This window comes from Manis pentadactyla, chromosome 12 (genome assembly GCF_030020395.1).
Source record: "Manis pentadactyla isolate mManPen7 chromosome 12, mManPen7.hap1, whole genome shotgun sequence".
Classification (NCBI taxonomy): domain Eukaryota; kingdom Metazoa; phylum Chordata; class Mammalia; order Pholidota; family Manidae; genus Manis; species Manis pentadactyla.
This window is the reverse complement of record NC_080030.1, coordinates 91,375,896-91,403,368: the sequence shown is the minus strand read 5'-3', so window position 1 is coordinate 91,403,368 and position 27,473 is coordinate 91,375,896. Positions and strand designations below refer to the sequence as shown.

Below are 27,473 nucleotides of genomic sequence, written 5' to 3'. Positions count from 1 at the left end.
TGGCCCATCTTTTCAATAAGATTTCCTTTACCTGCCTGGAACTCCTTGGGGCAGCTCCGCTATAACAATCTGAAATACAAAGACTGGTTCATAGAAAATAAATACTGGAGATGACCTCAAAATTTTTCTAAGTTATATGTCTAAAATTCTGCATATTAAATGTATTTAGAACAAAGAGAATCTCTTCTGCTTTGCTGTAATAGACCCAGGTATCCTTTACAGTATTAAAACCAATTTAACTATTCTATATTTCTACCTTTATTCTGAAATGTTAAGTTTCAGGAGAATTAAGAAATACTATTTTTGTTAATATAATTAGGGTGATATGAATAAGTTTAATCAGATCTCCTAATTCAATTATATTTTCAGCTATGGTAGAATTTCTGTTTATTACTGATCATGGTAGAAAGGATTAATAACTTTGTTACAAGCTAGTAATACTCAGGTCTATGGATTTCACTCTTAACACCACACTCCTCAGAAGTAGTGAGAAAGTAGCTAATGTTTTTTCAGCTTTTTAAAAAAATTATGAAAGAATACTTTAATGAACCCGCGTGCCCATCACTCACTATCATCAGTACATGGCCAGTTGTGTTTCATCTATACCCCTACCACTCTACTGTGTACCACAATGGGTTATTTTGATAGCTACTGCTCTTCGTAGTCTGATGTTATGTTGTTTTACAAGCTATTTTAAAAAATTAGTTTTTCTCCCACAGAAACAAAACGTAGAATCTTAAAGAAATTTAGAAAATGCAGAAGAATAAGAAGAGGGAAGATAATCTTTTAGTCTTTTATCTTAATACAATAGTCTTACTACAGTAAGACAACTGATATTAGCAAGTTGGTATATTTTTTACATTTTCTCTTTAAACTTGTCTTATAGCTTTAAAAAAAATAGAGGTGTAAAACTAAGGTGTGATTTTTGAACCCTTTTCCCTTCACATCATTCTTTTTCTGTAAATAACACTTTTAACAATGGCTAATTAATACTCTAAGCTCTGCTATTGATGCATTTAGATTATTTTCAGTTCTGAGTTTTTACATAATTCCCATTCAAGAATTACCTGTTTAGATAGACAAAACTTTCTTGTGGATATATAATTAAAAGCTCCTAAAATGGAAATTGGGAGGTAGGTCAGGTCTTTTTGAGATCCCGTTCTCACTTCTCTGAAACAAATACTTCTCTTTTGGGCCTACCTTATCAGCAAATAACCCTGCACATAATTTCAGAATTCATGTTTTGAATATTCCTAGTATAATATATTGGTGTTAATCATTGTTAATGGACTAAAAGGGTGTTTTTTTATCCTGCCATTAGATTAATCTAATTAATCTAATTGGAAATACTTATAATACAGTTTTTTAATTGAATTGGTCTAGACTAAAATTGCGGGTGCCTCCTACTACTCGTAATTTATTAAAACTCTATAAAAGCTCATGTGACTTCTTTGTGTTTTTGGATGTTTGGGAGCCATCCTATAGGCTTGTGGTCATACCACATCTTTTATAAGGTATTCTAGCTATATGTAAAATACCATAGTTTAATCTTTGGTATATGAAAATGTATAAATTTCTATTCATATCATCATATGGCTCTTACTACTTTATTATTTTTTTTATTTTTATTTTTTGTAGATAATTATTTTTTATTGAAGGGTAGTTGACACACAGTATTACATTAGATTAGTTTCAGGTGTACAACATAGTGATTCAACATTTATATACATGACAATTCTAGGTACAAGCTATCACCACACCAAGCTGTTACAGTATCTTCACTATATTCATTACATCCCGGTTACTTATTATTTTACCATTGGAAGTGTATACTTTTTTTTTTTTTTTTTTTGTGAGGGCATCTCTCATATTTATTGATCAAATGGTTGTTAACAACAATAAAATTCTGTATAGGGGAGTCAGTGCTCAATGCACAATCATTAATCCACCCCAAGCCTAGTTTTCGTCAGTCTCCAATCTTCTGAGGCATAACAAACAAGTTCTTACATGGAGAACAAATTCTTACATAGTGAATAATTTCTTACATGGTGAACAGTACAAGGGCAGCCATCACAGAAACCTTCGACTTTGCTCATGCATTATGAACTATAAACAGTCGGTTCAAATATGAATACTCATTTGGTTTTTATACTTGATTTATATGTGGATACCACATTTCTCTCTTTATTATTATTATTTTTAATAAAATGCTGAAGTGGTAGGTAGATACAAGATAAAGGTAGAAAACATAGTTTAGTGTTGTAAGAGAGCAAATGTAGATGATCAGGTGTGTGCCTGTAGACTATGTGTTAATCCAAGCTAGACAAGGGCAATAAAACATCCACGTATGCAGAAGATTTCTCTCAGAACAGGGGGGGTGAGGTTCTAAGCCTCACCTCTGTTGATCCCCAATTTCTCACCTGATGGCCCCCCTGCGACTGTGCCTGTCTTAGGTTGTTCCTCCCTTGAGGAATCTTACCCGTCTCTGGCTAACCAGTCATCTTCCGGGGCCATACAGGGAAATGTAAAGTTGGTAAGTGAGAGAGAAGCCTTATTGTTTGAAATGGTTAGCTTTTTATTTCTTTGCATATTTATGCCCTGTAGCTTCTATGCCCAGCATTTGTCTTGAGGTCTCTTTACCACTTGGAAGAATTATGATACTCGGTAAATTTGATATGAGGCACGAATTCTATTTAAGGGTTGTAATTAGGAAGGAAGAAGAAAAGCTATAGAAGTAGCAGGCGGAAGAAAACATGGGAAGACTGATTATTTCTTTGACATATCTTCTTGTAGAGTAACTTCAGCATGTATAGGTTTTAAGCTACTACTTAAATTGCGCACACACATTAACATAATAGGAGTATAGTTACATAACCAAAGCATACCTGTAATTACCAGCCATCTCCAGTGAAACCAAGAAAACCAGTTAGGCACCTTAGGCATTTGTGAAAACTTATCTATGATATGATGGATATTGTCCAACTGAACTTGAACAGTCTGAGAGAAATCAGACAAATTAAAACAACCCATTCCTGGGGACTGTTCACATCCCATATGTTCTTTTAACAGTAAATAGTCTGTAGTTGTAAGATTTTGGAGCACTACAACTTGCACTTCTCCTAATTCTTGATTGAGTTCCAACAGTATAGATCCAGTCAAATTTGTTGTTTTACTGTATGCACAGGCCAGCTTAGATATCTCCTTCCTCATTCCCATGGCAAGTCCAGGAACTGGTGGGATGAGTGCATCTACAGCTGTAGCAGTGCATGGATCTTTGTTGGGGTTTTTTGATGATCATCTTCTGGCATGAGTCTTCTAGAGAGTGCTGCTGTTGGAAGTTCTTTTTCATATCGTATCTTAGTTCATTTTCTGGGTAGCCCAATTAGGCTTTGATCCTCTGTATAAACACAAACAGACCCTTTGCCTACACTTTTATATGCCCTTTATACTCTTGTGTAGAACTCACTGGAGGTTACCACACAGGAACTGCCCTTTTTTTTTTTTTTTTGGTATCACTAATCTACACTTACATGACAAATACTATGTTTACTAGGCTCTCCCCTATACCAGGTCCCCCCTATAAACCCCTTTACAGTCACTGTTCATCAGCATAGCAAAATGTTGTAGAATCCCTACTTGCCTTCTCTGTGTTGTACAGCCTTCCCTTTTCTCCTACCCCCCCATGCATGCTAATCTTAATACCCCCCTACTTCTCCCCCCCTTGTCCCTACCTACCCATCCATCCTCCCCAGTCCCTTTCCCTTTGGTACCTGTTAGTCCATTCTTGAGTTCTGTGATTCTGCTGCTGTTTTGTTCCTTCAGTTTTTCCTTTGTTCTTATATTCTACAGATAAGTGAAATCATTTGGTATTTCTCTTTCTCCACTTGGCTTGTTTCACTGAGCATAAAACCCTCCAGCTCCATCCATGTTGCTGCAAATGGTTGGATTTGCCCTTTTCTTATGGCTCAGTAGTATTCCATTGTGTATATGTACCACATCTTCTTTATCCATTCATCTATCGATGGACATTTAGGTTGCTTCCAATTCTTGGCTATTGTAAATAGTGCTGCGATAAACATAGGGGTGCACTGGTTTTTCTCAAACTTGATTGCTGCATTCTTAGGGTAAATTCCTAGGAGTGGAATTCCTGGGTCAAATGGTAGGTCTGTTTTGAGCATTTTGATGTACCTCCATACTGCTTTCCACAATGGTTGAACTAACTTACATTCCCACCAGCAGTGTAGGAGGGTTCCCCTTTCTCCACAGCCTCACCAACATTTGTTGTTGTTTGTCTTTTGGATGGCGGCCATCCTTACTGGTGTGAGGTGATACCTCATTGTAGTTTTAATTTGCATTTCTCTGATAATTAGCGATGTGGAGCATCTTTTCATGTGTCTGTTGGCCATCTGTATTTCTTTTTTGGAGAACTGTCTGTTCAGTTCCTCTGCCCATTTTTTAATTGGGTTATTTGTTTTTTGTTTGTTGAGGCGTGTGAGCTCTTTATATATTCTGGACGTCAAGCCTTTATCGGATGTGACATTTTCAAATATATTCTCCCATACTGTAGGGTTCCTTTTTGTTCTATTGATGGTGTCTTTTGCTGTACAGAAGCTTTTCAGCTTAATATAGTCCCACTTGTTCATTTTTGCTGTTGTTTTCCTTGCCCGGGGAGATATGTTCAAGAAGAGGTCACTCATGTTTATGTCTAAGAGGTTTTTGCCTATGTTTTCTTCCAAGAGTTTAATGGTTTCATGACTTACATTCAGGTCTTTGATCCATTTAGAGTTTACTTTTGTATATGGGGTTAGACAATGGTCCAGTTTCATTCTCCTACATGTAGCTGTCCAGTTTTGCCAGCACCATCTGTTGAAGAGACTGTCATTTCGCCATTGTATGTCCATGGCTCCTTTATCAAATATTAATTGACCATATGTGTCTGGGTTAATGTGTGGATTCTCTAGTCTGTTCCATTGGTCTGTGGCTCTGCTCTTGTGCCAGTACCAAATTGTCTTGATTACTATGGCTTTATAGTAGAGCTTGAAGTTGGGGAGTGAGATCCCCCCTACTTTATTCTTCTTTCTCAGGATTGCTTTGGCTATTCGGGGTCTTTGGTGCTTCCATATGAATTTTTGAATTATTTGTTCCAGTTCATTGAAGAATGTTGCTGGTAGTTTCATAGGGATTGCATCAAATCTGTATATTGCTTTGGGCAGGATGGCCATTTGACGATAATAATTCTTCCTAGCCAAGAGCATGGGATGAGTTTCCATCTGTTAGTGTCCCCTTTAATTTCTCTTAAGAGTGACTTGTAGTTTTCAGAGTATAAGTCTTTCACTTCCTTGGTTAGGTTTATTCCTAGGTATTTTATTTTTTTTGATGCAATTGTGAATGGAGTTGTTTTCCTGATTTCTCTTTCTGTTGGTTCATTGTTAGTGTATAGGAAAGCCACAGATTTCTGTGTGTTGATTTTGTATCCTGCAACTTTGCTGTATTCCGATATCAGTTCTAGTAGTTTTGGGGTGGAGTCTTTAGGGTTTTTTATGTACAGTATCATGTCATCTGCAAATAGTGACAATTTAACTTCTTCTTTACCAATCTGGATTCCTTGTATTTCTTTGTTTTGTCTGATTGCCGTGGCTAGGACCTCCAGTACTATGTTAAATAACAGTGGAGAGAGTGGGCATCCCTGTCTAGTTCCTGATCTCAGAGGAAATGCTTTCAGCTTCTCGCTGTTCAATATAATGTTGGCTGTGGGATTATCATAGATGGCCTTTATTATGTTGAGGTACTTGCCCTCTATTCGCATTTTGCTGAGAGTTTTTATCATGAATGGATGTTGAACTCTGTCAAATGCTTTTTCAGCATCTATGGAGATGATCATGTGGTTTTTGTCTTTCTTTTTGTTGATGTGGTGGATGATGTTGATGGACTTTCGAATGTTGTACCATCCTTGCATCCCTGGGATGAATCCCACTTGGTCATGGTGTATGATGCTTTTGATGTATTTTTGAATTCGGTTTGCTAATATTTTGTTGAGCATTTTTGCATCTACGTTCATCAGGGATATTGGTCTGTAGTTTTCTTTTTTGGTGGGGTCTTTGCCTGGTTTTGGTATTAGGGTGATGTTAGCTTCATAGAATGAATTTGGGAGTATCCCCTCCTCCTCTATTTTTTGGAAAACTCTAAGGAGAATGGGTATTATGTCTTCCCTGTATGTCTGATAAAATTCCGAGGTAAATCCATCTGGCCTGGGGGTTTTGTTCTTTGGTAGTTTTTTGATTACCGCTTCATTTTCATTGCTGGTATTTGGTCTGTTTAGATTTTCTGTTTCTTTCTGGGTCAGTCGTGGAAGGTTGTATTTTTCCAGGAAGTTGTCCATTTCTCCTAGGTTTCCCAGCTTGTTAGCATATAGGTTTTCATAGTATTCTCTAATAATTCTTTGTATTTCTGTGGGGTCCGTCGTGATTTTTCCTTTCTCGTTTCTGATTCTGTTGATGTGTGTTGACTCTCTTTTCCTCTTAATAAGTCTGGCTAGAGGCTTATCTATTTTGTTTATTTTCTCGAAGAACCAGCTCTTGGTTTCATTGATTTTTGCTATTGTTTTATTCTTCTCAATTTTATTTATTTCTTCTCTGATCTTTATTATTTCCCTCCTTCTGCTGACCTTAGGCCTCATCTGTTCTTCTTTTTCCAATTTCGATAATTCTGACATTTGACCATTTATTTGGGATTGTTCTTCCTTTTTTAAATATGCTTGGATTGCTATATACTTTCCTCTTAAGACTGCTTTGGCTGCATCCCACAGAAGTTGGGGCTTAGTGTTGTTGTTGTCATTTGTTTCCATATATTGCTGGATCTCCATTTTGATTTGGTCATTGATCCATTGATTATTTAGGAGCGTGTTGTTAAGCCTCCATGTGTTTGTGAGCCTCTTTGCTTTCTTTGTACAGTTTATTTCTAGTTTTATGCCTTTGTGGTCTGAAAAGTTGGTTGGTAGGATTTCAGTCTTTTGGAATTTTCTGAGGCTCTTTTTGTGGCCTAGTATGTGGTCTATTCTGGAGAATGTTCCATGTGCACTTGAGAAGAATGTATATCCTGTTGCTTTTGGATGTAGAGTTCTATAGATGTCTATTAGGTCCATCTGCTCTACTGTGTTGTTCAGTGCTTCCGTGTCCTTACTTATTTTCTGCCCAGTGGATCTATCCTTTGGGGTGAGTGGTGTGTTGAAGTCTCCTCGAATGAATGCATTGCAGTCTATATCCCCCTTTAGTTCTGTTAGTATTTGTTTCACATATGCTGGTGCTCCTGTGTTGGGTGCATATATATTTAGAATGGTTATATCCTCTTGTTGGACTGAGCCCTTTATCATTATGTAGTGTCGTTGTTTTATCTCTTGTTACTTTCTTTGTTTTGAAGTCTATTTTGTCTGATATTAGTACTGCAACCCCTGCTTTCTTCTCGCTGTTGTTTGCTTGAAATATGTTTTTCCATCCCTTGACTTTTAGTCTGTACATGTCTTTGGGTTTGAGGTGAGTTTCTTGTAAGCAGCATATAGATGGATCTTGCTTTTTTATCCATTCTATTACTCTATGTCTTTTGATTGGTGCATTCAGTCCATTAACATTTAGGGTGACTATTGAAAGATATCTACTTATTGCCATTGCAGGCTTTACATTTGTGGTTACCAAAAGTTCAAGGTTAGCCTCTTTAGTATCTTACTGCCTAAGTTAGCTTGCTTATTGAGCTGTTATATACACTGTCTGGAGATTCTTTTCTTCTCTCCCTTCTTATTCCTCCTCCTCGATTCTTCATATGTTGGGTGTTTTGTGCTGTGCTCTTTCTAGGAGTGCTCCCATCTAGAGCAGTCCCTGTAAGATGTTCTGTAGAAGTGGTTTGTGGGAAGCAAATTCCCTCAGCTTTTGTTTGTCTTGGAATTGTTTAATCCCACAGTCATATTTGAATGATAGTCGTGCTGGATTCAGTATCCTTGGTTCAAGGCCCTTCTGTTTCATTGTATTAAATATATCATGCCATTCTCTTCTGGCCTGTAGGGTTTCTGTCGAGAAGTCTGATGTTAGCCTGGTGGGTTTTCCTTTATAGGTGACCCTTTTCTCTCTAGCTGCCTTTAACACTCTTTCCTTGTCCTTGATCCTTGCCAGTTTAATTATTATGTGTCTTGATGTTGTCCTCCTTGGATCCTTTCTGTTGGGGGTTCTGTGTATTTCCGTGGTCTGTTTGATTATTTCCTCCCCCAGTTTGGGGAATTTTTCAGCAATTATTTCTTCTAAGATACTTTCCATCTCTTTTCCTGTCTCTTCTTCTTCTGGTACCCCTATAATACAGATATTGTTCCTTCTGGATTGGTCACACAGTTCTCTTAACATTGTTTCATTCCTGGAGATCCTTTTATCTCTTTCTCTATGTCAACTTCTATGCGTTCCTGTTCTCTGGTTTCAATTCCATCAATGGCCTCTTGCATCCTATCCATTCTGCTTATAAACCCTTCCAGAGTTTGTTTCATTTCTGTGATCTCCTGGCATCTGTGATCTCCCTCCGGACTTCATCCCATTTCTCTTGCGTATTTCTCTGCATCTCTGTCAGCATGTTTATGATTCTTATTTTGAATTCTTTGTCAGGAAGACTGGTTAGGTCTGTCTCCTTCTCTGGTGTTGTCTCTGTGATCTTTGTCTGCCTGTAGCTTTCCCTTTTCATGGTGATAGGAATAGTTTGCAGAGCTGGGACGAGTGACGGCTGGAAGAACTTCCCTTCTTGTTGGTTTGTGGCCCTCCTGTCCTGGGAGAACAGCGACCTCTAGTGGCTTGTGCTGTGCAGCTGCGCGCACACAGGGTTTCTGCTTCCTGCCCGGCTGCTAAGGAGTTTATCTCCGCTGTTGCTGTGGGTGTGGCCTGGTTCGGGCCTCTGCTCCAAAGTGGTGGAGTCGCGTTGGAGGGGGAGCAGCCTGGAGGCTATTTATCTCCTCCATAAGGGGCCTCCCTGCTCCCTGCAGCCCAAGGGGTTAGGGTACCCAGAGATCCCCAGATTCCCTACCTGTGGATTAAGTGTCCCACCCTGCCCCTTTAAGACTTCCAAAAAGCTCCCTCAAAACAAAACAACGACCACAAAAAAAAAAAAAAAAAAAAGTGGCCACTCGTTTTTGTTTATTCTCCGGCACCACCCTCAGGCATCTCTTCACTGGTCTTTCTGCCCTGTTTCCCTAGTATTGGGGGCCCTATCCCTTTAAGACTTCCAAAAAGCGCTCGCCAAAACAAAACAGCAAAAAAGAAAGAAAAATGGTCGCGTGCTTTTCTTATGTCCTCCGGCACCCGGCCTCCGGTGCCTGCTCACTGTTCTTGCTGCCCTGTTTTCCCAGTATCGAGGGCCCTGCACTCTGGCCCGGATGGCTGGGGCTGGGTGTTCGGCAGTCCTGGGCTCCGTCTCCCTCCCGCTCTGCCTGCTCTCCTCCCGCCGTGAGCTGGGGGGGAGGGGCGCTCGGCTCCCGCGGGGCCGGGGCTTGTATCTTACCCCCTTCATGAGGTGCTGGGTTCTCTCAGGTGCGGATGTGGTCTGGATGTTGTCATGTGTCCTCTGGTCTTTATTCTAGGAAGGGTTCTCTTTTTTGTATTTTCATAGATATATGTGGTTTTGGGAGGAGATTTCCGCTACTCTACTCATGCCGCCATCTTGGCTCCACCTCGGCTCTTACTACTTTTAATTAAAAATTTTATATTTTCAAAAATCTTTGTGTTTATGTATTATTCCAATTTGTTAAATTAATTTCCTCAATTTCCCACATTATTGTCCTAAATTCTTGACTAAAATATCAGAGTCCTTTGTTAAGAATGAATACAATAAATACTTTCAAACCTTATATGAGTTTTTCTACAACGAAAGTTAATCTTTAAATTGAATTGTTATGTAATGGTTGTGAATAGTCTGAGAAAAGAAACAAAGTACAATTTACTGACCAACCCAATACATGAAGAGCTACAGGCCTCAGTACAGATACTATTTAACATTTTTATTTAACATCACAACTAGGATTGGTAGTATTTGACCCTCATTTACATTCACAGTGTTGCTGAGCAATGAGGGGCCATTATCATCACCATTTCACTGAGGTACAAGGAGGGTTAAGCAAACTGCTCAAATCACACAGGTAGTGATTGATAGGTGACCTTGGGTCCACAGTTACAGCCCAGATGTCGTAGATGAGTTTGGGTTGTTACATGTAATGCACACTAGGCTGACGGATAATGGATTAAGGCTCAGGAAAATTCTTAATGGTCATGTTCACTAGGTTCTTGAATATGATATTAAACAGAAGTAACACAGATTTTTCAGGCATGTCCTTAGATTTCAGGAGTAATAAAAACAAAGTCACCTGTGCCCCTTTAAAATATGTCCTTTTGTGTCTGTGACAATGGGCTATACAAACAATGATTCAACCCACTTACTCTGCCCATAGAGTCTCATTCTCTAGTTCCTTATTGAATACCAGAAGATGTTCAGTGTGGCTAATTATATAGATGTTTGTATATCAATTAAACACTTTTTCACACTTTGAACTATTTCAGACTTACAGGAAAATTTATAGAGGATAATGTAATGAACACTCACATCCTCCCTTTCTAACATGTCAAGTGTAAACTTTTTTCAGAAGTGACTGTTCTAACTATCTCACAGGGGTACCATAAAGCTACAGGTAGGTGATGGAAGAGGAAGAATTTTATAAGATGGTAAAGATAAAGTTCTAAGTCAATACAAGATGATATTTCTAATTGCTTTATATTTTGAAAGCATAATACCTTCTTCAGATAAATTGTGTCAGTGTAAAGAACACAAAGTGATTAGTGCCTTTTTTTTTACGCTAGTAATGTTTTTAAGGTAACAACAGTTTTATCCTGTTTCATTGTCTGTTTTTAGAGAAGTAGCTGATTTTCAGCTTTCTGTGGATTCTCTATTAGAAAACAACAATGACCACCCAAGACAGGATATTCAAGTTCAAGCCACAAGACTGGCAGAGAAGGTACTTTAGCACTATTATCTTTTTTTGATATTATAATAAACTTACTGTCTTAAAAATATTCTTCAAGCTATATCAGCCATAATGAATTTAATAGTGTTTCTTTGTTCAAGGCACCTTAGAAAATATAACTTGAATTCATTTTAGCCATGTACTTACTGTAAGGTTAGGACGAGTTTTCAAATTAATTACAAGGTATTCCTCTTGAGCTGACATTGTTCAATTTTTAGATTCACTACTTACAAGAGGACTGAAGTGTTAATTAAATTTACAGACTGAAGCTGGATGGACTTCTGAATTTAGAGAGCAGGCTTGATAAATTAGAGCAGTGGGTTGCAGTTTTTAAAGTGAGATTCTGAGAATAAAAGAAAAAATGATTAGATGTCAATAGGATCATGATTGCAGAGAAGCAGCGGTTAGATGATTTAATAAACCTCTTTCATTTCTAATTTCTCTGATGGGGTTTGTATCTAAAAGAGGAATTGAAAGGATTGTAGAGAATGACCAAATCTAAATTGTTAGTGTAATACCTACCATCAGAAAAGGTAAGTTTTTTAAAGATAGGGTTTATACAGGTGACTGAGAGAAGTTATTGGGCACACTGAAAAATTGGAATAATGTCAGTCACTATCATAGAACATGTTTACAGAACTAATTTGATAAAGGGTCTTTAGTAGTTGATTAAATAATTTTAGTCATAAAAATCATCCCATATTTTTATCAAGAAGTACACGAGGAGAAGAATTATCCTAATTACTCTCTTTAGTCTCTTTCCGCCATCTCCACTGAGTTCTCAGAAACAAAGATTAGTGGCTCTTCCTTGACAGTAAGTATTTCTTCAAGTGCCTTGGGTATCTCAGGTACTTTGAACATCTAGTTGGTTAAAATGTTAAGGCCCATTCACTAAAGACAATTTTAAAATCTATTTTCACATTAGGCATTGGTGCAGGCATGTTAGCATAGGCCTCAACACAGTGTCCTGTGCCATGGCTCTTATAAAGACGTGTGAGATAAAAGGAGTTCATTGCATGTTGGGGTACATAGGATGGGGGTAAAATACTTTCTTCCATGTTAGTTGGGGAATGTGAGGTGAGGGAATGGGAAAGATGAAGAGACTGTGAACCCAGAATAGTGTTCTACTCAGGAAAACAAGAACTGAATACAGAATAGCTTTCTAATCAGGAAAAGAAGAAAATGTGTTTACCCAAATACAGTGAAGAATTGAAGAGACTGGCTAAGTCCCAGGACCAGATATGCTGTGAGAGATGATGTACCCACTGCCATTGGATGCCAATTTGATGGGATCAGAACTGCAAATCTCATCAGGCCTATTTTATCTTTTCAGCTAAAATGTGATACAGTGGTGAGTGAAATCAGCACTGGTCAAGGGACTGTAAATTTCAAAATAAACAGAGAACTTTTAACAAAGGTAAGAACGGGTTATGTTCCAGCTGTTGTACCTTCAGTCTCTCCGTCTGCTTTAGGTATGGGATTTTCCTCCAGTTCTTAAACTTACTATTCCTCCTCTTGTCTCCAAACCTTTGCACATTCTGATCCCTCTGCCTGGTTGCCACCCCACATTAACTTAATCCTTCAGATCTTTATACTTCCTGGACAGTGCCGTTCTGACCCCTTCATTTTTCTGCTCTCATAACATGGTATTTGTCTCCTTGGCAGAACTTACCTAGTTGATATTTTACATTCCTTTTATTTGATCAATGCCTGTTGTCGTTTGAACTCTAATTCCCACTAGGGCTTATAGCATCTGTTTTTCTCACTCTTGGGTCCCCAGTTCTGAGCACAGTGCCTAGCATGCAGTAGGTGCGAGATAACTATCATTGAGTGAATTAATGGACTCTGTACTGAATATAAGAAAAGTACTGCTGGTTTCTGCTTTCTGGTAGCTTACAATCTGTTGGAAGCATAGATTTATAAGAAGAAACCCTAAAACAAAAATTCTTTTAATAAAAATATTAAAACAAACAAAAAGATGATTGATACTATAAGCATAAGATCAGAAGTGGAGAAATCAGGATGGCCTGAGGCATCCGATGAGTCACGTAGTATTGGATCACTTGTGAGTGAGACTGTGGGTGAAAAGTAATCCTTGATAGGCAGTGATGTGAGATCTTTTATTGAGAGTTCATCTCAATTGAACTTTAAAATTTATCATATTACATACTTGGATCTACTTTTTTTTAAGAAATACATACCATATTGACTTGGTTAGGCTTGGTAAATGCTGCAGTATTGAATTAAAAATAATTATAAAACCAAAATTTCTAATAACATAGTTTCTCACCAGGGTTATTGAATTTACAGGTATTTGTGCATCAGCTCTATAATTCTTCTGAAGGAGTGTTAGTGTTTCATGCTTTTGTCTATCTTTGAACATGTTCCTTTTAACTTTTTAAATTTCCACTTCCAGGTAAGTTCACCAAAATCAGCCCCAAGAATGAGTAGGAAATTTGTTTTGAGCTTGTTAAAAATTGTATATATAACCTGCTGGTCTCTTGATGACATTTCATGTCAACTTAGCAAACCAGTGAGTCTAATTTACCATTTTTAAATAAATGACTCTTTCTTTCAGTTACTATCTCAAGTCTTATGAGGCAGTTTGCCAAAATGCCCACCAAGCTTTAGGCTACTTGATAGGCAGAATATTATACATTTTTTGTTTTCCCTGAGATAGTAAAGTGTACTATAGTAGATGGAATTTGCCTTTACAGCCAACTTAGCTGAAAGATATGTGGTTTGTATATCGAGAAATGCATATATTTCCTTAACAATTTAAAATTCCAATGGCCATGCCACAGACACATGAAAAGGTGCTCAACATCAGTAATCAGCATGAAAATGCCAATCAAAACCACAGCAAGATATCACCTCTCACCAGTCACAATGTCTGTTATCTAAAAGACAAATAACAAGTGTTGGTGAGGATGTGGAGAAAAAGGGAGCCCTCCTACACTGTTGGTGGGAATGTAAATTGGTGCAGCCACTATGGAAAGCAGTATGGAGGTTCCTCAAAAAACTAAAAATAGAAATATCATATGACCCAATAATTCTACTTCTAGAAATTTACCCAAAGAAAACAAAATCTCTTATTCAAAAAGATTTATGCACCCCTATATTTATTGCCACATTATTTACAATGGCCAGGATATGGAAGCAACTGAAGTGTCCATCGATAGATGAATGGATAAAGATGCAGTACATATATACACAATGGAATATTATTCGGCCATAAAAAGGAAAATAATCTTGACATTTGTGACATGGTTGGACCTAGAGGGTATTATGCTAAGTGAAACAGATTAAACAGAAAAAGACAAATATATGATTTCACTTATACGTGGAATCCAGAAAACAAAATAAATAGACTCAGCAGACACAGAATAGACTGGTGGTTGCTATAAGGAAGGGAGGGAGGGGGATGGGTCAAATAGATGAAGGGGAAAAACAAATCAGTGAGAATGTTTGATACCTTGATCTGGGTGATGGTTACATTAGTGTGTACATATGTCAAAATTCATCAAGCTGTACACTTAAGATTTGTGTATTTTATTGTATGTACCTCAATTTAAAAAGGAAAATATTTCAGTGGCCTTAAATTTTCAGGCTTTATTACAATTAACAAACTATGAGATTTTCTTTGGTTTAAGGATGCCCACTAGCTTGCTTAATGAAAACATTTCCAAGTACTTCTCAATTGACAATGGAGGGACAAGAGTTACGGCTTTGAGAATTAGCTATTCTTTCTCACAAAAATGCAGCCTTGATGATCTGCATTTTAGTGTGATTTTATTAAGAAAACAAGCAGATTGTTCATAGTAGCCCTGCTCAGTGTCACAGTAAAGATACATCCTAGAGTAGTGAACATACATAGTCTGAAAAGGGGGTATTGAATGTGCCTGTTATAAGTTAAAATTTTTGTACAAAAATTCTTGTTTGCTCAAGGCTTAATTTCTTCTACATCTGGCTCCGTTATTTTCAGGCCTTAGACAGTGGTCGTTTGCATTTCCAATGAATTTTTTAGATCACATCAAGAAAAAAAATCGAACCCTCCATATGACAGTTAAAAAACTTTTTCTTTTTAACATTTTAAAGTTATTAAGATTGACATGTAGCCAGTGATCTATGTCCACAGCTTCTCAGAGATGTACAAATTTGTCGTAGCTTATATATGTACAAACAGCCTTGCAGAAAACACATCCATTCATGCATTGTAACTGCATTATTAGCACTGGCCTCTCCGGGATGATTGAATGTTAGCTTAAGTTTGGATTGCTAATAGCGACTTAAAATGTCTTCATATAAATCATCCTCCAAGGTAGAAGGCTATATTGTAAAATAAAAGGCAATAGGAACCATCCGATCTATGGGACTAGCTAATTTTTCAAAGCTATAAGTTGGTATGACCAGTTGATACATTGTAAAGAACTATCGCTTTGGTACCAAACTTTTACTTGTCAGTAGCTTACAGATGACTTTTAAGGGAAGTTGTTACTTCAAATAATAGTTAATTAAGTTTAGGGGAGAAAAGAAAGAAAATATAATGTTAACTAAATAGGAAGAAGCAAACAAAATCCTGTTTTTGGGGAGTGCTTTAAAAATGCACAATGGATAACATTTTTATTTCACAGGTATACATGCATTTTATTTGCCAAATTCAACTTGTATGCTCTACCAAAACTTCAGGAAAAAAAGAAAAAGAGATACTCATTTAAATAGCTCTGATTCTACTGATTATTTCTGCCAACAGGCAGTAGATGCATTCAAGTCATGTGTAGTGTCAATTGGCCAGGCACATGGATAGAATGAATGATTAAGTACTTTTCAACTATTGCCCAAAGAACCGACTAGACAAATGCGTAGTGGTAGCTTCCTTAGAAATACCAGTGAGAGCTGTAGAGAAATACCTACCAACAAAGAGTTAAATAAAATGACAAAAACCATTCACAGAAAAAAGTGATGGCAATATGCAAAGTACCAGCCATTCAGAATATTCATTAATTTCTAAAGAATTCCAAAAAGTGAAACCTTTGACAGATTTAATTTCTGGTTATAAAACTCTTAGGCACCTATACTTATATTAATGAGTACATCTTATATTTAAATGTAATTATTGATGCAGAGATGGGCCTGTAGCTTATTCATCTATTGAAATATCAGGGAACTTTACTAGGTCACTGACATTCTGTAGTTAAAAGCTTTCTAATTTAATAAACTTACTGCTTATTATTTGCTAAGGACTGAAATCTAAAGATAAAATGATCCTGCCCTCAAGGAATTTGTGATCGAAAAGAAAAGCATAAAAAATATCACAGTGTAATGTGTGATGATTATGGTAAGTGCAGAGTAATACAATGGAGGCGTGTATAAGCTGCAACAGAGTGTAGAGAAGTACACAGATGTCTATCTTGATGAAAGTGGAGGTAACCTTGAATTGGGATAAAAACAAAGAAGCATATACCTGGGAAATACACAGGCAGGCATTCTAAGCAGAGGGGACAGATCGGCCAGAGTATAAGCAGTCAAGAACATGGCATTGCCTGGAAATCAGCAGGTGACTGAGTATGGTTTGCACATAGAATGGCATGGGGAGGAAATGAAATTACACAGCGTGAGGGGCCTTACATGCTTTGCATAAAAATTCAGCTTTTTCCTATGTCATTATTTTCCATAGATGTGTTTTATATACCACAGGTAGCACATGAGTGGATTTTGGCGTGACATTAATGAAGTTTATTCATTTTAATAGTTACATATTTATTATAAGAAAAAAACTGGAGGCGGAGCCAACATGGCGGCGTGAGTAGGACAGTGGAAATCTCCTCCCAAAAACATATATACTTTTGAAAATACAACAAACACAACTAGCCCTAAAAGAGAGACCAGAAGACGCAGGACAGTGGCCAGACTGCAGCTACACTAGCGAGAACCCAGCGACTGGTGAAAGGGGTGAGATACAAGCCCCGGCCCTGCGGGACCCGAGCGCCCATCCCCCCAGTTCCCGGCGGGAGAAGAATAGGCAGAGCGGGAGGGAGACGGAGCCCAGGACTGCCGAACACCCAGCCCCAGCCATCCGGGCCAGAGCGCAGACACAGTACGTGCCCAGGGGGCCCTGGATACTGGGGGAACAGGGAGTAAGACCTCTGAGCGGGTGCCGAAGCTGATGCCCCTGTGACAAAGAAAAGCGGGGGCTTTTTGAAAGTCTTAAAGGGACAGGGACTTAACAGCTTGACGGAAACAACCCAGGTCACAGTACAGCAGCTGGAAATTACAGGGAAAACCGGGTGCACTAACCCCCTGGGCAACAGCTCTGAGACCCCTCACGGAGGCAAACAGTCAAGCAGCTCCCCCATCCATTACCCCACCGGGCGCTGCGAAAGCAGAGAAGCAGCCTGAGACAAATTCCGCCCACAGAAAGGGAAATTTCTCCCTTCCGGCCAGGCAAGACACAAAGACCCAGTCTACACGCAATTACCCAACAGAAGCCACTAGGGGTCGCAGTTGTCCCAGTAAAGAAAGGCCAGTAGCAAGTGAAAATTTTGGCCCTCCCAGCTGACAGTCAATAGCACCTGTCAACATAAAAAGGCAAAAAAATATGATCCAGACAAGACTAACCCAGACAGCTTCGGCATCTGCTACATCTTCCCCTGAGAAGGAATCTGGGGAGATAGATTTAGCCAGTCTTCCTGAAAAAGAATTCAAAACAAAAGTCATAACCATGCTGATGGACTTGCAGAGAAATATGCAAGAACTAAGGAAGGAGAATTCAGAAATAAAACAAGCTCTGGAAGGACTTCAAAACAGAATGGACAAGATGCAAGAGACCATTAATGGACTAGAAAACAGAGAACAGGAACGGAGAGAAGCTGATGCAGAGAGAGATAAAAGGATCTCCAGGAATGAAAGAATTTTAAGAGAGCTGAGTGATCAAACGAAAAGGAACAATATAAGAATCATAGGTATTCCAGAAGAAGTAGAGAGAGAAGAGGGGATAGAAAATGTCTTTGAAGAAATAATTGCTGAAAATTTCCCCAAACTAGGGGAATAAATGGCCTCTCAGACCACAGAGGTACACAGAACTCCCATGACAAGGGATCCAAGGAGGGCAACACCAAGACACATAATAATTAAAATGGCAAAGATCAAAGACAAGGACAAAGTATTACAAGCAACCAGAGAGAAAAAAAAGGTTACCTACAAAGGAAAACCTATCAGGCTATCATCAGACTTCTCAACAGAAACCCTACAGGCCAGAAGAGAATGGCATGATATACTTAATGCAATGAAACAGAAGGGCCTCGAACCAAGACTACTGTATCCAGCACGAATATCATTTAAATATGAAGGAGGGATTAAACAATTCCCAGACAAGCAAAAGTTGAGGGAATTTGCCTCCCACAAACCACCTCTACAGGGCATCCTACAGGGACTGCTCTAGATGGGAGCACTCCTAAAAAGAGCACACAACAAAACACCCAACATATGAAGAAGGGAGGAGGAGGAATAAGAAGGGAGAGAAATAATCATCAGACTGTGTTTATAATAGCTCAACAAGCGAGTTAAGTTAGACAGTAAGATAGTAAAGAAGCTAACCCTAAACCTTTGGTAACCACAAACTTAAAGCCTGCAATGGCAATAAATTCATACCTTTCAATAATCACCCTAAATGTAAATGGGCTGAATGCACCAATCAAAAGACACAGAGTAATAGAATGGATAAAAAAGCAAGATCCATCCATATGCTGCTTAAAAGAGACTCACCTCAAACCCAAAGACGCGCACAGACATAAAGTCAAGGGATGGAAAAAGATATTTCAAGCAAACAACAGAGAGAAGAAAGCAGGTGTTGCAATTCTGGTATCAGACAAAACAGACTTCAAAATAAAGAAAGTAACAAAAGACAAAGAAGGACATTACATAATGATAAAGGGCTCAGTCCATCAAGAGGATATAACCATTATAAATATATATGCACCCAATACAGGAGCACCAACATACCTGAAACAAATATTAATAGAACTAAAGGAGGAAATAGAATGCAACGCATTCATTCTAGGAGACTTCAACACACCACTCACTCCAAAGGACAGATCCACCAGACAGAAAATAAGTAAGGACACAGAGGCACTGAACACCACATTAGAACAGATGGACCTAATAGACATCTACAGAACTCTACATCCAAAAACAACAGGATACACGTTCTTCTCAAGTGCACATGGAACATTCTCCAGAATAGACCACATACTAGGACACAAAAAGAGCCTCAGTAAATTCCAAAAGATTGAAACCCTACCAACCAACTTTTCAGACCACAAAGGCATTAAACTAGAAATAAACTGTTCAAAGAAAGCAAAAAGGCTCACAAACACATGGAGGCTAAACAACACGCTCCTAAATAATCAATGGATCAATGACCAAATCAAAATGGAGATCCAGCAATATATGGAAACAAATGACAACAACAACACTAAGCCCCAACTTCTGTGGGACACAGCAAAAGCAGTATTAAGAGGAAAGTATATAGCAATCCAAGCATATTTAAAAAAGGAAGAGCAATCCCAAATGAACGGTCTAATGTCACAACTATCGAAATTGGAAAAAGAAGAACAAATGAGTCCTAAGGTCAGCAGAAGGAGGGACATAATAAAGATCAGAGAAGAAATAAATAAAATTGAGAAGAATAAAACAATAGCAAAAATCAATGAAACCAAGAGCTGGTTCTTCGAGAAAATAAACAAAATAGATAAGCCTCTAGCCAGACTTATTAAGAGGAAAAGAGAGTCAACACAAATCAACAGTATCAGAAACGAGAAAGGAAAAATCACGACGGACCCCGCAGAAATACAAAGAATTATTAGAGAATACTATGAAAACCTATATGCTAACAAGCTGGGAAACCTAAGAGAAATGGACAACTTCCTAGAAAAATACAACCTTCCAAGACTGACCCAAAAAGAAACAGAAAATCTAAACAGACCAATTACCAGCAATGAAATTGAAGCGGTAATCAAAAAACTACCAAAGAACAAAACCCCCGGGCCAGATGGATTTACCTCGGAATTTTATCAGACATACAGAGAAGACATAATAACCATTCTCCTTAAAGTTTTCCAAGAAATAGAAGAGGAGGGGATACTCCCAAACTCATTCTATGAAGCTAACATCACCCTAATACCAAAACCAGGCAAAGACACCACCAAAAAAGAAAACTACAGACCAATATCCCTGATGAACGTAGACGCAAAAATACTCAACAAAATTTTAGCAAACCGAATTCAAAAATACATCAAAACCATCGTACACCATGACCAAGTGGGATTCATCCCAGGGATGCAAGGATGGCACAACATTCGAAAGTCCATCAATATCATCCACCACATCAACAAAAAGAAAGACAAAAACCACATGATCATCTCCATAGATGCTGAAAAAGCATTTGACAAAGTTCAACATCCATTCATGATAAAAACTCTCAGCAAAATGGGAATAGAGGGCAAGTACCTCAACATAATAAAGGCCATCTATGAAAAACCCACAGCCAACATTATATTGAATAGCGAGAAGCTGAAAGCATTTCCGCTGAGATCGGGAACTAGACAGGGATGCCCACTCTCCCCACTGTTATTTAACATAGTACTGGAGGTCCTAGCCACGGCAATCAGACAAAACAAAAAAATACAAGGAATCCAGATTGGCAAAGAAGAAGTCAAACTGTCACTATTTGCAGATGACATGATACTGTACATAAAAAACCCTAAAGACTCCACCCCAGAACTACTAGAACTGATATCGGAATACAGCAAAGTTGCAGGATACAAAATCAACACACAGAAATCTGTGGCTTTCCTATATACCAACAATGAACCAACAGAAAGAGAAATCAGGAAAACAACTCCATTCACAATTGCATCAAAAAAAATAAAATACTTAGGAATAAACCTAACCAAAGAAGTGAAAGACTTATATTCTGAAAACTACAAGTCACTCTTAAAAGAAATTAAAGGGGACACTAACAGATGGAAACACATCCATGCTCTTGGCTAGGAAGAATTAATATCGTCAAAATGGCCATCCTGCCCAAGGCAATATACAGATTTGATGCAATCCCTATGAAACTACCAGCAACATTCTTCAATGAACTGGAACAAATAATTCAAAAATTCATATGGAAGCACCAAAGACCCCGAATAGCCAAAGCAATCCTGAGAAAGAAGAATAAAGTAGGGGGGATCTCACTCCCCAACTTCAAGCTCTACTATAAAGCCATAGTAATCAAGACAATTTGGTACTGGCACAAGAGCAGAGCCACAGACCAATGGAACAGACTAGAGAATCCAGACATTAACCCAGACATATATGGTCAATTAATATTTGATAAAGGAGCCATGGACATACAATGGCGAAATGACAGTCTCTTCAACAGATGGTGCTGGCAAAACTGGACAGCTACATGTAGGAGAATGAAACTGGACCATTGTCTAACCCCATATACAAAAGTAAACTCAAAATGGATCAAAGACCTGAATGTAAGTCACGAAACCATTAAACTCTTGGAAGAAAACATAGGCACGAACCTCTTAGACATAAACATGAGTGACCTCTTCTTGAACATATCTCCCCGGGCAAGGAAAACAACAGCAAAAATGAACAAGTGGGACTATATTAAGCTGAAAAGCTTCTGTACAGCAAAAGACACCATCAATAGAACAAAAAGGAACCCTACAGTATGGGAGAATATATTTGAAAATGACACATCCGATAAAGGCTTGACGTCCAGAATATATAAAGAGCTCACACGCCTCAACAAACAAAAAACAAATAACCCAATTAAAAAATGGGCAAAGGAACTGAACAGACGGTTCTCCAAAAAAGAAATACAGATGGCCAACAGACACATGAAAAGATGCTCCACATCGCTAATTATCAGAGAAATGCAAATTAAAACTACAATGAGGTATCACCTCACACCAGTAAGGATGGCTGCCATCCAAAAGACAAACAACAACAAATGTTGGCGAGGCTGTGGAGAAAGGGGAACCCTCCTACACTGCTGGTGGGAATGTAAACTTGTTCAACCATTGTGGAAAGCAGTTTGGAGGTACATCAAAATGCTCAAAACAGACATACCATTTGACCCAGGAATTGCACTCCTAGGAATTTACCCTAAGAATGCAGCAATCAAGTATGAGAAAGACCAGTGTACCCCTATGTTTATCGCAGCACTATTTACAATAGCCAAGAATTGGAAGCAACCTAAATGTCCATCGATAGATGAATGGATAAAGAAGATGTTGTACATATACACAATGGAATACTACTCAGCCATAAGAAAAGGGCAAATCCAACCATTTGCAGCAACATGGATGGAGCTGGAGGGTATTATGCTCAGTGAAACAAGCCAAGCAGAGAAAGAGAAATACCAAATGATTTCACTCATCTGTGGAATATAAGAACAAAGGAAAAACTGAAGGAACAAAACAGCAACAGAATCACAGAACTCAAGAATGGACTAACAGGTACCAAAGGGAAAGGGACTGGGGGGGATGGGTGGGTAGGGAGGGATAAGGGGGGGCAGAAAAAGAGGGGTATTAAGATTAGCATCCATAGCGGGGTGGGAGAAAGGGGAGGGCTGTACAACACAGAGAAGACAAGTAGTGATTCTACAACAGTTTGCTACGCTGATGGACAGTGACTGTAAAGGAGTATATAGGGGGGACCTGGTAGGGGAGAGCCTAGTAAACAAAGTATTCGTCATGTAAGTGTAGATTAATGATTAAAATAAATAAATAAATAAAAGCAGTTCCTATGTGGTGACCTCTAATGAGTTCTACACAATGATATAAAGGGCATATAAAAGTGTAGGCAAAGGGTCTGTTTGTGTTTATACAGAGGATCAAAGCCTAATTTGGCTACCCCAAAAATGAACTAAGATACGATATGAAAAAGAACTTCCAACATCAGCACTCTCGGGAAGACTCATGACAGAAGATGATCAGCAAAAAAAAAAAAACTCCAACAAAGATCCACGCACTGTCACAGGTGTAGATGCACTCATCCCACCAGTTCCTGGACTTGCCATGGGAATGAGGAAGGAGATATCTAAGCTGGCCTGTGCATACAGTAAAACAAAAATTGGACTGGATCTATACTGTTGGAACTCAACCAAGAATTAGGAGAAGTGCAAATTGTAGTACTCCAAAATCTTACAACCACAGACTATTTATCGTTAAAAGAACATATGGAATATGAACAGTCCCCAGGAATGGGTTGTTCTAGTTTATCTGAATTCTCTCAGACTGTTTAAGTTCAGTCGGACAATATCCACCATATCATAGATAAGTTTTCACAAATGCCTAAGGTGCCTAACTGGTTTTCTTGGTTTCACTGGAGATGGCTGGTAATTACAGGTATGCTTTGGTTAGGTAACTATATTCCTATTATGTTAATGTGTGTGCACAATTTAATTAGTAGTTTAAAACCTATCCATGCTGAAGTTACTCTACAAGAAGATATGTCAAAGAAATAATCAATCTTCCCAGGTTTTCTTCTGCCTGCTACTTCTATAGCTTTTCTTCTTCCTACCTAATCACAACCTTTAAATAGAACTCGTGCCACATGTCGAATTTACCGAGTATCATAATTCTTCCAAGTGGTAAAGACACCTCAAGACAAATGCTGGGCATAGAAGCCACAGGGCATAAATATGCAAAGAAGTAAAAAGCTAACCTTTTCAAACAATAAGGCTTCTCTCTCACTTACCAACTTCACATTTCCCTGTATGGCCCCGGAAGATGACTGGTTAGCCAGAGACGGGTAAGATTCCTCAAGGGAGGAACAACCTAAGACAGGCACAGTCGCAGGGGGCCATGTGGTGAGAAAATGGGGAGCAGCAGAGGTGAGGCTTAGAACCTCTCCCCCCCTGTTCTGAGAGAAATCTTCTGCATACGTGGATGTTTGTTGCCCTCGTCTAGCTCGGATTAACACATAGTCTACAGGCACACACCTGATCATCTACATTTGCTCCCTTACAACACTAAACTCTGTTTTCTACCTTTATCTCGTATCTACCTACTTCAGCATTTTATTAAAAATAATAATAATAGAGAAATGTGGTATCCACATATAAATCAAGTTTAAAAATCAAATGAATATTCATATTTGAACTGACTGTGTATAGTTCATAATGCATGAACAAAACTGAAAGCTTCTGTGATGACTGCCCTTGCACTGTTCACCATGTAACTTATTCACTATGTAAGAATTTGTGCTCCATGTAAGAATTTGTTCGTTATGCATCAGAAGATTGGAGACTGACGAAAATTGGGCTTGGGGTGGATTACTGATTGTGCATTGAGTATTGACCCCCCTATACAGAAATTTATTGTGGTTAACAACTATTTGATCAATAAATATGAGAGATGCCCTCACAAAATATATATATACATATATATATATAAACACACTTCCAATTGTAAAATAAATAAGTAACCAGGATGTAATGTATAGCATAAGGAATATAGTCAAAATATTGTTAACAACCTGGTATGGTGATACCTGGTACCTAGAATTATCATGTATATAAATGTTGAATCACTGTGTTGTACACCTGAAACTAATGTAATGCAATACTGTTGTCAACTACCCTTCAATAAAAAAAAAAATAAATAAATAAATAAAAAAGATTAAAAAAAAAAGAAAAAAACTAACACTTCTAACGTGTGATTTTTATGATATTACAATGTGCCTTTTAACAAAATTTTCTCAAGGTTTAAAAATAATGTGGAAGTAAAGTAAAAATCAAGTCGGAAATTGGTAAAATCTTTTAAATAGTAGGGAATCTTTAAATGGTTTAAATAGAACTTCAATTTGATTAAGTATATATATGTTATATAAGAAGATCGGTGTTATTTTGTTGTGGTGGTTGTTGACAAATGCTGAGGGGCTCAACCAGGCCAGAAGGGATGACTGTCATGATATTTAGGAGACAGCATGTGCAGGGCTTGGTGATTAATAGGTGATTGGTTATGGAGGATGAGGTAAAAGGGTAAATCTTAGGAACTCCTAGGTCTCTGACTCGGTTAGCTGGGTAAGAGCAGGTAAAGTTCATGGAAAGGGGGACTGCGGAAGGAAGAGAAGTACGTTCTGTTTGAAAGGCCTGAGAGAGATGCCCAGTCCTGAGTTAGACGCATCTCCAGAGTGGCCCAGGAGAGATTCTGTTAGGTGAGTTGTAGTTGAAGTCACAAGACTTTATGGCTAGGAGAAGTGTAAAGTAAGCAGCTAGGAGCACCTAAGCAGTGCAGGGTGGGGAGTTAGGGGCAGGCAGTGCAAGAGGAGGCTGGAAAGGAAACTGAGAAGCAGAACTCAGTAGAGGGTAGTGTCATTTGAACCAAAGAGGGAGGGTGGTTGCAAGAAGAGAGTAGGATCCGCTAAGATGATGCTGGAAAAGTAGATGCCCCTGGGAAGGTGGAAAGGGACCAGGATTAGGGCAGATGATCAAAAGGGACTCTAGACTTATCTTAATTGATTGAATTATTTGGCAAAAAGAATGTATTCATAAAAGTAACCTTAAAATTTAAGCATTCAATTAGGTTTGGCATTTAGATACTTGATTTGGGGGGTACTTTCAGTGAAAAGAGCACTGGGTAGCAGAGAAATAGTAGAGAAATAGCAGAGAAAGAAGCCCTAAAAATTGTCAATGGAAAGTTTGGAAGTGGAGTGTGTAAGGTAGTCCTTTATTAAAGTTGCTTTTCTGTGCCAGAGAAATCAGTGAACCAAGGGTCTTTTGGTGAAGAGAATCTATTATTGCTATTACCTTTTGTGAAGTCTACCTTCCATTACGTAAAAGGGATGGAAAGTGAGAAAATGCATAGACTGTAACTTTAGAATCACAAAGTATGAATTTCTTTTCAAAAGTGCTTACCTTCCCACTTACAGTCTTCTCATCACCCCATTCATAGATTAATTGACATTTAGTAAGCCCTAATGCATGAGAGGCACTGTTCTTTTTATTATCTTTATATTGTGTGAATCCTTTCTCTCTGGCTCCTACTGTACAGTATGAGTGAAGTGAAGAGTACATTATTTTCTCTGTGTCCTTGGGCAAATATGTACTGCTTCTCAACCTTTTTTTTTTTTGCATCTATTGAATGGGAAATGTTACCCATCTTTTAAGATTGTGAGCCTTAAAGATGACATAAAAGTATCCGCATCTAACCTAGCACTCTGTAGGTGCTTAAGACAGCTCGGTATTGTCTGGCTGCCTCCTACTGCCTTCTCTGACTTTTCCATTAAGTGACCATCTTAACCAACTCTTATGATAGTAAAATTCTTCACATCATAAACCAGTGTAAGAGTAAATGAAAGTCGATCACAGTGAATTCAAAACCCTTCCATTCTGAATAAATACACCCATACATAAATACAGAAATCATCACTATTAGCAAAAAATAAAGTAAGAATTTTGTGAACTATCCAATAGTTGTGTGTTTTAACTGAAAATTAACCTGGAATATGTTTTGGCAGTTTGTGTGAGATTTCATTGTTTTTTTCTTTTATACCCAAAAAGCATTTGAATTCTAATTTTGGGCAAAGTTTTTGCTTCATAACTTAAAACACTATGACCCCGGGAAAGTTACTTAACCTCTTTGCTTCTGCTTACTCATCTGTAAAAGTAATACTTATCTCTTAGATTGGTTGTGAGGATTAAATGAGTTACTACTATAAGATGCTTAGAACAGTGCCTGGTACATAGTATGCATTGATATAAGATTAGATGCTGCTTCTGGTTTTGTTGTTAGTATTTGTGGTAGGACTTTGGGCAGTTACTGTAAGGACAAACGGACATGATATAAAATGGCACAGAGTTCCCATCAACGTTACCTCATCTTATTACTGCCATGACCAGCATTAGCAACTGGAGAAGGTGCTGCTGCTGACAGTGCTTTAAAATTTTCAGTTCGGTAAATTAGAATGAGCAAATGAGCAACATTTAGTTCACGCTAAAAAAGTAATTAATAAAATTGCAGTTTGTTTCTATCATTAAGTCCCACACTTGTTACTTTTCAGACAGTGCTACAGCAAGTGATGGAAGATGGGTCAAAATATGGATTAAAAAGTGAGCTTTTCTCTGATCTTCCCCTGAAGAAGGTCGTGGTTGAATTCAGGTGAGTGCCTGTTCATCTTATGTGTTAATTAATCAACCTGGCTGCACAAATGGGTGTATCATCTGCAGTCTCACGAAAATACATGGGGGAAAGTTGAAACCAGTGAGATTCTATTATTTTCTTAGTAAAAAAAAAATCTTAAAATCATAGGGAATTGATAATTAAACCATAAATAAAAAGTTTTGGACTTCAGTAAAAAAATAGTCTGCTGATTATTATGAGCTTTTTTTCTTTTTGAGTTTAACACTTACTTTTTTTGAAAAACTAGT

The 27,473-nt window shown here is 38.1% G+C and overlaps 1 protein-coding gene across 4 annotated transcripts in view; it reads left to right on the top strand.

Moving 5' to 3' along the window:
* The window catches only part of RARS2 (arginyl-tRNA synthetase 2, mitochondrial), a 107,480-nt gene that overhangs the window by 31,665 nt on the left and 48,342 nt on the right, over window positions 1-27,473 (top strand). For 3 of the 4 annotated variants that reach the window (XM_036912176.2, XM_036912175.2, XM_057489410.1), the window contains 3 exons: window positions 10,924-11,026; window positions 12,369-12,452; window positions 27,107-27,204. In XM_036912176.2, coding sequence (XP_036768071.1) covers window positions 10,924-11,026; window positions 12,369-12,452; window positions 27,107-27,204 — 285 coding nt within the window. Of the gene's footprint in view, window positions 1-10,923; window positions 11,027-12,368; window positions 12,463-27,106; window positions 27,205-27,473 lie in introns of all 4 variants that reach the window. The other variant, XM_036912177.2, reaches the window with a different exon arrangement.